The following is a 13,675-nucleotide window of genomic DNA, read 5'->3' as shown; positions in this document are numbered from 1 at the left end:
TATTTTAAGACTCTTCAAGTGAATCTTAGAAAGTGCAATTAAACAGATTTCAATTCCAGCAGCAAAGTGTTGTAAGACAACTGAGGCATCATAAAACCTATTGAATTACTGGGGTTACTGAGGTCTGCCGCAAACGGCACTGTGTTCTGTTTATTATAATGCTGCTATTAACACTAACACATGATATAGACACACAAAGTTAAAGCTTCACTGCAGCCAGGTGTGGGTCACTCATTTGAACATCCCCCTGATTCTTTCATGTGGCAGCATTTGGGGAGGATGGGGCAAAATGAAATGTGGGGAAACGATGCTTTATTTAATTGTTTGGCTAGTTTAGGGTAAACGTGTGTAGAGCCGGTAGTAAAAGGTATAAGGCTTTGTGTCAGTGGTGTGATGTTGCAGAGACTCAGACTTACAGTCTTGTTTGAACAAGTAGTTATTCGACTTTTTGCTCAGCGATTGTGTGTCACACTAACGTTTTATGCATGTCTTTCTCTTATGAGGGTTCCTACACAGGTTTGGAAATTGTGTGACCTGTAAGAAATGTGTTTAATAAGCAGTCATTTCTCTGGAAAACCTGTGACAGCTGCGTATTTAAAAATCCACTAAAAATGGAAATGATGATGTCTAATGAAACGAGCATTTCAAAGTAATAGCTTAAAAAAAAAAGTATGACGTCCTGAGATGCAGAAAGTGTAGGAACGCTGCTACAGTGTCTGGAGATTCAGTGGCTTTCATTCATTATGGGGTTAGCAGTGTAATATATTAAGTGCAGTCCAGTGCACTAATATGCATTTAAGAAATACTGCTGCAGCTATAATTGTATAATATATTGCAGTGGCCACTATACCAAAAAATAATATATATTGGCAGTACTCAGCGAGCACTCTGAGAGTTCCAGATAAGAGAGGAAAGTTGTTTCTGTTAAGGTTCATAATCAGATTATTCAGCAAATGTAGGGGCACTTGCAAGTGAGGTGAACACTTGCTGTTTGAATCTTATCTAAAAACATATTTTTAGGTCAGTGGTGACCTCAGTGTATTGTGATTATGTTTTTGTTTATTTCTACTTTCCAGACAAACACAGAGTGATTACATCATTAGCAAATTCCCCCCCAGGTGACCTCTCTGTCTGTCCAGATGCAAACAGTCCAACACTGCTAGCCCCATCCGTCCACTTTGACCTGAACAAGCCATATCATCTTAGGTGTGCTAGGTGTGGAGCTGGCCTTTTAGACAAATCATACGTAGTTTAAGATGGTACATAAGCTATCAGTGAAGTACGTCTCTAACGTGTGTTACCCTCACGTGTTTCGGATAGCCGGAAAAAAAGGAACTCAAAAGGAAGGGAGGCGCTCGCTCCAATTACTCATTCCATTAGCTCCTCTCCTAAAGTTCTTCTCTTTTATTCTATAAAGAAGTGCAATTGTTCTTTGTGTTCTTATATATTCTACTTACAGTACCCTCGAATAGCTCTTTAAGGACAAAGCCGGGGAAACAAATGCGCTGCTAAATTTTCATTGCTTTTTTTTTCGGTGGTCTGCTGGACTCTTGCTTTAAGTGCTCACATAACAAGTCAAGGGTTTGGTACAAAATTAAATGCAACTGGGGGGGTGGGGGGGCTATTACCTCTGCTTACAAATGACGGATAACAAAATGCACACAGATTATAGTGCTTCTTTTAATGGAGTGGGATAATATATAACTTAAATCCTCTGGTGACAAAACGATAACTATCGTTTAAGCTGGATGTTCTTTTTAGCGTTTCAGAGATGCACTCTAAGCCGTCTGTTTGCAACAACAGTTGCTGTCATTCTGTAGTTATGTAATACTGCAGAGATTTACCTTGACTGACAGTGAAATAGTTGTGAGGCATATATATATGGGAGGCCACTTTGAAACCTGCTTCATGTCAAAGAGCTGGGAAGTTGAAATCCTTATTGGCTGAGAGATGATAAAGTGGTCCTTAAAGAGTTGAGGGTTATGTAAGACGTTTGACATTTAAATGAAATCATCACTAATATATATAAACACACACACATAACTATTACTACTACAAATGTGTGCACACTATTTTGCATGTGTTGATGTCATGTGAATATACCACCACATATAAAATTGCCTTTCACCAAACTGGTACAGCAAAGAGAAAATAATCACATTTATTTTGCTTATCTGCTATTAAGAATTTGAATTACCTCTAAAAAGCAAATAGTATTTTTGTAAGACTGTGAATTGAACGTTCTAGATGCAAACAAAACATTTCCTTTCACACAAGCTTCAAAAAGCAAAAGCAGATGCAAATTTTTTTTTTTTTTTGTAGTAACACACACAAAAAAAAAAAAAAGAACCTTGAGAATCTGATAAGTCGTGAGACATCAGGTTTCTCTGATCCAGCAGTGCCTTGGCTTCGGCTAAGAAAAGCAGAGATTAAAGCTGCATTCAGAACTCCATCCCTCTCCCTGTCACCAGGGGAGGAGGCGTTGTCAGGCGAGGATCTGTCCTTCAGCAGTGTTGGTGAAAGGAATCCATGGAGTCGTTCTTTAAAGCAATGTGTTTTTACTAAGCCAGAGGGTAAAGTAGTCGAGGTCACACACAGGGAGGCCGCTGGCTGGCTCAGGATAATTCAGGTATTCTCACTAACAAACCAAAAATATGGTGGAAAAAGGGGGCGAGGCACCACAGCAGCTCTGATACTTAAGATGTTTATGTTTACGGTTACATTTCTCTGTGTCTTTATTATGTGCTTAAGAACAAGTTCATTTGATCTTTTAAATAAAACATTTTTTTTTTTTTTTTCCCGGTTCTTTAAAGAGCTGAAAAAAGGTTATTCTTGTGTTTTTATAATACATACCCAGCACTATCTGGCGTCTAAAAATGTAAAGCTTTCTATCAGAGTATGCAGCACCCCTGTGAAATAAACAAAAAAAGGAGGATTGAGTTTGTCACTAAAGTTGGGTGGTCCCTCCTTCTTGCACATGGGGACCCCCAGAGAGCCCTCCACAAGCCTCTCCGTGTGACTGCTACGCAGCTCTCTGGCAGACTGAGCACTCTGGTGTCTTCATCCTGTATGTGGAGACTAGCCATTTTGTAGCTGAAGTTATAGGACAAAAACAAAGTTTGGTGTTAATTGGTTATTTGTGAAGGAGGGACATGTGATGTACTGCAGTGTGATTATGCAGTGTTAAAGCTTTTTGTTCTTTTCTACTTTTGAAGATTGGCTCCAGTGTTCAAAAAGGGCTAACCTCTTAAAGAAGTGGATGTGTTTGTGGTATTTTCTTCCTCTTATATTGGAAAAAGGCGGCTTGTAAATGGATTTTTGACTGACCAAATATTTCTCAGGCCTCAGGGGACTTACTGATACTAATTGTTTGGGTTGTTCTGTTCCAGCAAGGTTAAAATGGAATCGTGTGCTCTTCACCCCTCGGTCCTCACAGACGGAGAGAGCAGTTTTTTTATTATTTTTATTATTTTCATGCCTGAGATTACATATTTGCCCTGTCAAACTCAAGTCTTAAAGAAAAAGATGGAGGTGAAGTTGTGGTTAATATCTTCTGTCTGTAGCTACACAGTGACAGGCTGCACAGCAGAGTCCAAAATAAGGATGTTGTCATTTATGTTAAGGAACATTTATGATTCAAGTTGGCAAGTATTTGATGTCATGATGGCAGAATTAGATCTCTGAGAAAAAAAAAAAAAGCAAATGGCACCTTTTTTTTTTTTTTTTCTCCCAATACAGGCCATCCAGAGTCAAAGCAGAAAAAAATAACTTCTTATTATGATGAGGAGCGGAAAAAAAAAAAAAAAAAGTTAACTTCAAAAGTGCCAAACTGACTTCCACATCTTGTTTTAATGGTGTTCACGGAAAATGAGCAAAAACAAACTGCATTTGCACAAAACTACTGTAACTTCTGTTTTTTTCCTGTGACTGATGCTTTTATAAACTAATTGTTGTATTTATTGCACCACGTAATACATTAAATATTTATATGGTTTATGAGTTTGTTCTTCTGTCATTTCATTCAACATTTAGGACGTGAACGGGCTGCATTATGTTGCACTCCTGTCACTGTGTGATGGCAGTTTTGCTCTCAGACACTTGCAGGAAAAGGCAGGTGTGTTAGAGATGTGCGTTTTGTGTATTAGTTCACTTCACTGACGAGAAATGACGGCTGGAGTACTGCGGAGAGACCATGAGGAATCCTGCCCCACAGATCCCTTTATTTCCTCATAGTCTGTAGTGTGTGTGTGTGTGTGTGTGTGTCCTTGTATTGTTGCCAGGCAGATATACTCGTCCACATGGCTAACCTCTGACATCAGCGTTTCCTCGCCTCTCTCCTGCCACCACTGTGCCGCCAGTTTCTCCCCAGCGACTCAAGGCAAGGCTACTCGCCCAGATACACTTAGCACACTCGAAACATGCTCTTGCCATATCTCTTGCGCCATTCTCCTCCCCACCCCTTCTATTGTTGTATTTTTACCGAGGCAGTGAACTGAGGCTATTTGTGGCCTATTATGAGGGCCACATATAAACACTCATCACTTTGGTGTCTGCCAAAGCTTGCTGAGCGGGCCCAGGTATCCACAACAATAGACCGCTGTGCTAGATGTTTTCATTTTTTACAAAGTGAAATTGTGTGGAATTATTTTACTTTGTACTTTAAAGCCAGGTAAGTAAACAGAGGAAGGACCGCTTCAATTGCTCAGTGTCTAATGTAGCACTCTTGTGACGCAAGTCTTCCCTTCATAATAAATCCTTATTGGGATAACTATATTGCAGCTGAGTGTAGATTGCCTTTTCAGCTGCTACCATACTACACTGGGATTTTATTTTTGTTACCATGTACACTAAAGATATGGAAATTTTGACCTATAAAAACAGTCGACACGTACAGCAATGCCATGTAAAAATGAAAAGGCAGAACTTTTCATCATAACTGCAAAAGAAACTAGCTGACAAACCAGTTACATAGTGGCAGATATTCCAGAAGCTTCCTGGGGATGAACAGTTCTAGTAAGGCGAACATTTAATGACTATTAATAGGCCGTTATTGCATAATTAACACAATTGCGGAGGCTTAAATTGCAGTGTTGTGTAACTGTTACTGATAAAAACAAAATGCATACTACCATCACTGTATATTTTTATTGCACACCTTTTGGAAAACATGGCTTCATAATGCAGTTGTGTTTCTCATAACAACAATAATAATACACGCAGCTCTCTCGATCAGTTTAATATCATGGCTGAGCACCACAGCTGAGCACCATTGTCAAGCTTGAAGGTTTGTTGGTGATGAATACTGCCTGCATCAAATAATAGCTTCCAAATAAAAATGTCATGTTGGTTTGCTGCCATGCTTTCAGTGCACCACTGCTGCAATGCTTATACAGTTGCACGAACATACTTTAACATCAAATTTAAACCTTTTGGAGTTTTCTGCATAAATGCGGCCAAAAACACTTTCAGATTTTTAAACATCTTAAAAGTAGATGAAGAGGACCCTCTTAAACTGATGAACCATAAAACTTTTGATCTTTTGTTGCCTGTCTGTAAGGGGGAGGAAAATATGTGATTTATTTATTTTTTTTCTTTCAGTATTGGGTGTTTTGGATTAGGTGAACTCTAAATATTTATAACTGTCAATCAATCTTGGAGGAATTTTAGCGCATTTCACTGCTTGTGAATATTTTCTAGTTTCTCTAGTTAAAATCTTAACTTTGGTCTTTTCTAAGGAGGTTGTGTTTTTGGTAGCGTTTGCGTGTCATTCTGTCAGTAAACGCGATAGTTTGAAAAGTTTTGAATTCAGATAAAATTTTGTAGGGGTGCAGAGTGGGGTCATGTTAACAATCCATTCAAATTTGACTTACATCCACCGAGGACTTCAAGGTCAACTTCATGATTTCTTGGTCAAAAATTGGCAAAAGGCCTTATAACTTAGAAACTATGATTCTTGCAAGTGTGGAGTGTATTGTCAACATTTAGAAAGTAATGCTGATTTCAAACATTGTGTCATATTTGACTTCTGACCTCTCCTTCAAGGACAATAGATTGATGTGAAGGTTAAAATGGACTAGCCTGGGGCGCCTGGGTGGCTTAGTGGTGAAGCCGGCGACCACATACATATGCCACGTTGCGGTGCGCGGGTTCGCGTCCCGGCCTGTCGCCAATTTGCCTGCGTGTCTTCCACTGTATCTTTCCCCCATTTCCTGTCTCTCTCCACTGCTAGCAAAAGCCACTGTGGCCAAAAATGCAAAAAAAAAAAGGACTAGCCTGCCGCATCATTATTTCACGTTGATTTTTGAGGTGCCTTTGAATTCAGCCCTCTGTAGGTTGATAATTGCCATGATGTGACCTCCTTTTCTTCCTAACATATTACCCAATATAGATGTTGAGCATGATTTTTCTTTTTCCCATTGAGAACTGACGTGTTTTCAAAATGTTCCTTTAGTTATTTTTTGAACAGTGTAGCTCATTGCTGTGTTGCATGACTGTCTGTGTGTACGTGGGGGAGGGGGGGCGGGGGTTGTAGTTGTTTTAGAGTCAGCTTATAGAGTCAGATATATCATTTGACATTTTCCTGTAGCAAACCAAACACACTCAAACACAGCAAAGCAGGCCCAAACCATGACACTACCACCACCGTGTTTCACAGATGTCTTGAATTTGAAATCATGAATTTGTCTTGAATTTATACATTTCTGGCATGCTCATAATTTGTGCTATAAGTCGGTTCCCTAAATATGTGTTGTGAAAGTCAGGTTTTAAAGGATCGCTGTCCCCACTCGCACCTGATTTTACCTTTAATTTTACATTTAAATTTATTGCTAATCTGCTGCTACTGCTAATGCTTTCCAGCGGTTCCCACGTGGTTTGTTTTTTTTTCCTGTTACTGTACACTTCATTTCGACAGGCCTGAACATACCTCCATGTATACAGTGTTAATGCAGTTAAACCTGAAAGATCATGACTCACAGTTTGAATTATTTGCAAGCATTCTGTGTGTGGTTTGCTTTAGTCCATATCTGCTACTTCAGTAGGCCCCCCTTTTGATTTCACACTTCTTTCTCCTGCTGCTTGATGTCAAAGGTCATCAGAACAGCCATGTCACTGGAATCCCCAAAGGAGGCAGCCAGTTTTAGAACCTGTAGACCATTTCCACTGAAAACGTCCCCCTCCCAGACTCTGCTCTTGTTCAGTTTCAGATCAGTCCGCGTCTCACCCACCACGCTTACCCTCTGGGCCCCTGGCACCCGCACCCTGAAGCGAACCCACGAGGTGGGCTCTAGCAGGCCCACACGGGGCTCGAAGAGAACGCAGCCTTTCCTCCAGGCAGAATAGACGCAGGGGAATGGAAGCCCTGGCTGATCGCAGATGTTCCTCAAAACAAAGTCACACATAGGGTTAAAATCCCCACCAGGGGTTATCTTAGCATAGAGGCCCAGCCGATATACCCCAGCATCAGGCAGGCTAATGCTCACTGTCACTTTTGTGTCTGTGCATGTGCAGAACAGGTAGCGTGAAAGTGGAAAATCTGCTGGTCTTTCCTCTTCTTTGCTGAGTACAGTATGAAGCTCAAGGTCGCGATGGTTGTGAAAGGTGATGTTACACTTGCCTTGCTGGGTAATCACCACCGCTGTTGTATGACTGAATTTGGACAGTCCTGCCTCTGACGTCCGGGTTCCGGGGCCACATGATGAGCCCAGGTTAGCAGGGAAGAGCTCATGAGGACTAAACACCTTCCCTCTGCAGTGCAGCAGGAAGTTTGCAGTGTTCTGGAACTTGACTTCTGTTTTCTCGTAGTCCCGCACGAACACTGACAGGCGGTAGAAGCCATGCAAGGGGCACAGGACGTGGCATGTTAGGGTGTCTGGTTTAATCTGAGTAGCCAGGCAGCGTTTGGCTACGGCAGCTTCCATCTCTGGGTGGACCAGTTCACACAGCATCATCAGAGGCCTGGAGGTCTTCAGCACCAAATCAAAGACACCTCCTTCCACCTCGGCAACCTCACTGCTCTGGCTACTGCCTGTGACACCAAGAGATCCTGCAACTGGCTGCAGGCCCCAAGACAAGAAGGGGTTCTCCGGGATCTCCTCCATTGCTCTGGGGGTAGGACACTCAACTGTGAAGGAGCAGACCCAAACCAGAGGTGTGGCAGCTGCTTCAGGTCTAGCAAACACCTTCACATCATACATTCCACTGGCAGGTGGCAGCAGCTGCAACTTCATGCTCCGATGGGAGACAGTTAGGATGCCAAATGAGGAGTTGATAGACTCTTTCTGCTCCGAGGCACCACAGTGGAGTAGGTCTTGGTGCTGTGTGATCTCATAGGTAAAGGTTGTTGGCTTTGAGAAGCCAAGGGACACATTTGCCTCACCATCATCTGAGCAGAAAGACAAGAGATTATTTTAAATACACAAATATTAGCTCATCCTTGAAGAAAAAAATAAAAATATTCAACACTGAGATTCATACACTGGCATAAACAAAAAAAAAAAGCTGTTAGTGGACCTGTGACAATGTGACAGTGATGTGGCTGAATCAGCCTGAGCCCCATAGTGAAGAAGGTTGAGGTCTTGAAGACCCTCCTCTCAAACTCCTCCAGGGAGATGGGGACATCCAGGAGCTGCCATTTCTCCTCATCAGGGAAGTGCGAATCGATGAATTCCTCCGGGTCCGTTAGGAAATAGAAATCATCAAACCTTGAAGGAACAGATGGAGACGGCATGCTGACTTTAGACTCAACTCACTGGTTGCTATGGGAGTATTAAAATCAGCGACTGTTAAACTTCAGTTATTATTGTATCATTGTGTTGTTATGGTATAATTTGCAGCAAACTAACAACTAAATGGTGAAATAATTTCCTTTCCAAACCTTTTCACAAAGCTTTCATGTTCCATATCCACCCGTCCCGCTCCCCAACAGGCGTCCAATAGGAACCACTGTCCTCCCAGAAGCACAGCGTTCCACAGGTGATCAGATTTCACATGCTTGAGGCTTTGGCCCTGACGGTACCCTATGCCCTTACTGTGGCCCGGCACTTCTTGGCACTCGATGCCCACCTCTCTGTAAACACAAACCAAACATAACATGCTCATGGCATTTTGTTTCATGTCCATTGTCCTCAGACTCAAGTTCATGCCTGCCTTGAACTCAGAAGATATTTAATCCAGCAACTAATAAACAGGACTTTGTCTGAGATAAAACACTAGTAATTACAAGTTAACAGCAGTCGTAGGTGGTTAAAGTTTTGCTGTGTTTACTTGCACATCTCTGTACAAAGGTTGGAGTAGCTGCAGCAAACACCCCGGCCGGCCGCTATCACCTCTTCTGATGAACTCAGCTTCTCTGAGTGGCCGAGGTACCCACTCACATCATACTCTGTGGAAACAATGTTCCTTTATTCTCAGTAGTATGAAGGACACCTGTATGAATGAATGCTGCTAAACATAGACAGATTATCCATCTTAAACCGAATAATGTGATATATTAACAAAACCTGGTAGTGGGCTTATGAAGGTAATAGTTACCAATGTTGTGGCACAGCCAGACCCAGATGGCACGAAGTTTCTCCAGCTCAGTTCTGGCTTCCTTTGTGATGCGTTCTACAATTGTTTTCACATCATACACACGCTTTTCTTTCAGCTACAAAACACACACAAAGATTTGCACGGTCAAAAATCATAGATTTTTATCGACAGTTAGCATACTGTATGCAAAGATGGAGTCACAACCTTAATTCCCTGCAGTTTTACAGCATTGTCTTATTTGTCAGTGTCTTTCAGCGTGATTCTTTGCCTTGAACTAACCAAATACTGAATTTGTCTCTGAACTGCAGTTCTGTTTGTCTTGGCATGTGGAAAGTGAAATAGTCTTAGTCACTGCTGAAGCTAAAGATTAAGAACTGAATGGTTCAGTAGATAGGTGTGCAGGCACTAGCAGAAAACAAACAAACAAACAAAAAAGGCAAAAGAATGTCTGACCTCTGCTCCAGCCCTGATGACAAATGAGTCAACCCTGTGGAAGACGTCTGAGCTGGTGAAGAGGTCCTTTCGGTGCTTTCTCTTCACTGTCACAGTAGCACACGGTCTCACCCACTGTCCCAGGTGTGCTTTTTGCTGCAAGCGTCGTGGTTCATCTGCCTCCTTCCTCACTGCACTCTTTTTCACCACTGTGATGGTTCTAGCTGCGCTCTCAGACGACAGCTGTCTCTTCGCAGCGGGACGCTGGTCCTCGCTCTCTACTGCCAGTTTCTCGAACATGCACCGCCTGGAGAACGCAGTACTCTGGGAGGCTTCACCACAGACGAGGACCTGGGCTGCTACCACATCTCCACTGAGAGGAGGCTCGAGACTCTCCTGTGCCTGGTTCTCATTGTGCGCTTGAGCTCCTCTAACAGTAATGGAGCTTGGATTGCTTAAGATGGGATTCTCCTGAACCTCATGAAGGTCCAGGGTTTTCACCTGTATGCATCCCTTCTGGGTCACCTCATCTTGCTGAGAAAGGCGTGCAGCACAGGCAAATGGGAAAGAGAACTTTTGAATTGCAACTTCAGCTGACATTATGCCGGATGCATGGTATCCTGTCCAGAGAGAAGGCAGATAAAATCTAAAATTCTGTAAGATATTTTTAGCTTAATCTCATGAGCAGATAGCGCTTCGGTATCTTGTTCTGCTTAAGGTGAGACACATGACTACAGAGGGAACGCTCTTGCACAAGCTGCTCTGAAGACAGAAGCAGAAAGCTTATTCTATACAGTGCGCTTTATGTAAGACGGAGACAAATTGGCAGTTCTATCATGTCTATTCATAACCATGAATGAATGCAAAGGTTAGAATCATTAATCACTGTCGCAGCTAACAGCAGAGAGAAATCCTTCATCATATTACACGACCCTATAACTTCCTGTACGCGATGAACCTTCACACCGATGGCCGTATTCATCACGCCTTTAAAATAAGCAACATATGGGAACACATTAGTGTGTCGGGGAAAAACTGCTTCTTCTTGAAAGGACAGCAGGTTGGCACAGTGACTGTCCTTCAGCCAGATGACCTGGTTTGAAGCCCTGTGTTGGCATGTATCTGCCCTGCTCAAGTGTCCCTCACCAGGTCCTATCAGCTCTGTGGGCACTGCGCAGCAGCTAACCCTATAACCCCTTCCTGAAGATCAATTCAAGCAAAATTTCCAAAAGGTAGCACCTATCATGTCAAAGTAAATCCATTCTCAATCTCACAATAATTAGGTGTAATCTAGTTTTTGAGAATAGTGCTTAATTAAAAAAAAATAGATACAAATAAAAACATATCCATTTGGTATTAGTGATAGCACATTCACTGCTCTCTGTATACTGATTCATGCTTGATTTATGCTCAAAAGTGAAGGTAAACCCATTCTATATAGGTTTAACTGCTCCTACATCCCTACATGTTAGTAAGGCTTATACTCACCCTGAGGGGATATAAAATGCTTGCTGGATGTTTGCTGGAGTATCGGGCAGAGATGTTTCCACTGTGCGCTCTCAGTGGTCCCCAGTTGCAGGGGGGGAGGCTTATATATTCTCCCATTGGCCTGCCAGGACAGGCCCCAGAATAACAGGCCTAAAAATACTACAAAGCAGTTAAGACCAGCCAATAGAAAGAGCCCCAACTGAGGAGTGTGACGTCTGTGCGTGTATTTGTAAGTGTATGTGTAGCTTAAAGATGGATGTTCAGATGCGCTTGTACGTGTTCGGTACAAGCATTTGCTAATAAGACTACCGGCATGTCCGGACACACAAGTGAGAGTAAATTTGTGGATGTCTGTGTCAGTTCATGCATGTCTGCATGTATCCATATGACTCTTAAATACGCGGCTTTGTGTGGTGTTAATGTTTGGGTCAAGGCCTGTGAATGGGCAGCTGGAAGGGTTAATGTTTGAGCACATGTTGATCATGACAATTGGCCAAAGACGACCACGCAGAAATAATCAAATAATGCTGAGATCAATGTTAAAGACACACTGCTGCGTCTGGTAGACATAAGCATAAATATACAGTTTACTCCATCTCAGCTGTGTTTTCATTCACTGATCACAGTCCGGATACATCTCAGGAGACAACAGAAAAACTCAAGGCAACAGCTCCTCAGACAGCTGGGTCTGTAACAGGTGGGGAAAATTTGGGGAAATATTTTTTATTCACCTTCTAGGCAGCAGTTAGATATGAGCTGATACAGATCTTATCTATCTCATCAGTTTGAAGGTAACAGCGGTCCTTTCACTCCTAAATCTCACTACTTGGCAAGTTATTATCTTGTTTGTGTGCGAAAATGATAAGGTGTGATTTAATGTGAGATATGAGGCTCATTTGTCGACTCGTGAAGGAAGTTCCTGAATTGTTGTTTTTTTCTTTGAGGATCAGTGGAGACTCTGTTTCAACCAGCGATTTAAATAAAACTTCCAAAAATGGAAAGAATAAAAATGGCTACAAAAAAAAAAAAAAAAATGTGTGCCACTGATGTGGGAACACCAGAAATTCATTAATGTGTCAAAACGTTTCCATGTTAATAAAAATGAATGAACGGGTAAATTGAGATGCAGCATCTTCCATGTGTTTTAATATAAGCACAGCACATGTATCATCTGGTACACGCATCATGGACTCTTTGAACTTCTGAACTAAACCAATTTTGTGCTTTTGAAGTATATCTTCAGGCTGTTTTTAGCTGAGAGCATCGAGGTTTTCTCACCTTTACTTTCAACACAACACTCTGCCATCTTCAGTGCATTTCTCTATGTAGATATACGCCGCAGAAAGGGAAGCGGTCCTTGAGCACCGATTGAACTCGCCACAAAAATGAAAAGAAAGAAGGAGAACTTGTTGGATTATCAGAGAAACATATCACCCAGCAGATACAGTATTATATAACACTGCCATATGCTGGTGTTGATATTGATGTGTGGGCACAGCAAAGGGACTGCTACCTCTGCCAGTGCTGGATCCTGGGCCAGATGACTGGGAAAGCGCAGAGTAATAATGCCATCTGGAACAGCTGTCTGCCAAGGAATCTCTTTCTGGCTTATTAGGGAGAACAGAGGAGCGGGATGGGATGGGGTGCGGTGGGGGTTTCTCTCCAACTCAGAGAGAGGTGAGGCGCATTGAGGGGGAGATGTTTGATGTGGCAGAGAAATGAAGGTAATCACCCCAGGCTGAAAACAAAGAGATGTAACCCAGGCCCTTTTGGGTGCATGAGGTTTGTGTGTGATTCTTGTGAAATGTATTAAACTGTGTGCTTTCAGTATAAATGAGCGTTAATTAACATCTAAAACATTATTCTGGCTGATATAGAGGTCTCTGTAGGTGCTGTTTTGAGATCAGTGACAGTTTCCACTACACAGACCTTTGAAACACCCTAATGGTCTCTGTGATAATGATACACAGTTGAAATTCTAACAAAATAAAGTACATTGAGAAATAAATGGAATAAGAACTGTAGTTCATCTAGTAACACAAAAGCAGAGGGGGGAAAAAACACAAATCTGACTTGAAAGTTGCGGTGCCACACTGGGGGGTCGTGGGTGTGTGTGCGCAGCACGGTTGTGACTGGAGGCGCAAAAGCTGTTACGATGAGATCTAAGCGGCTGACTGGGTTCATATTCTTCAAACATATCAAAAAAAAAAATGTTAGCCTTTGC

At 42.2% G+C, this 13,675-nt stretch overlaps 1 protein-coding gene across 1 annotated transcript; it reads right to left on the bottom strand.

Moving 5' to 3' along the window:
- Positions 1–6,709: 6,709 nt before the first annotated feature.
- Positions 6,710–11,511, bottom strand: ky (kyphoscoliosis peptidase). The gene is made up of 7 exons (XM_030719650.1): positions 11,452–11,511; positions 9,985–10,583; positions 9,532–9,646; positions 9,265–9,382; positions 8,876–9,067; positions 8,512–8,702; positions 6,710–8,383 (listed from the first exon to the last, which is right to left on the bottom strand). Exons 2-7 carry the CDS (start codon positions 10,561–10,563, stop codon positions 7,056–7,058), a joined length of 2,523 nt encoding a protein of 840 aa, XP_030575510.1. The 5' UTR covers positions 10,564–10,583; positions 11,452–11,511; the 3' UTR covers positions 6,710–7,055.
- Between the last annotated feature and the right edge of the window lie 2,164 nt (positions 11,512–13,675).

This window comes from Archocentrus centrarchus, chromosome 22 (genome assembly GCF_007364275.1).
Source record: "Archocentrus centrarchus isolate MPI-CPG fArcCen1 chromosome 22, fArcCen1, whole genome shotgun sequence".
Taxonomy (NCBI): domain Eukaryota; kingdom Metazoa; phylum Chordata; class Actinopteri; order Cichliformes; family Cichlidae; genus Archocentrus; species Archocentrus centrarchus.
Note: the sequence above shows the minus strand (reverse complement) of the source record. Positions and strands in the feature narration are given on the sequence as shown.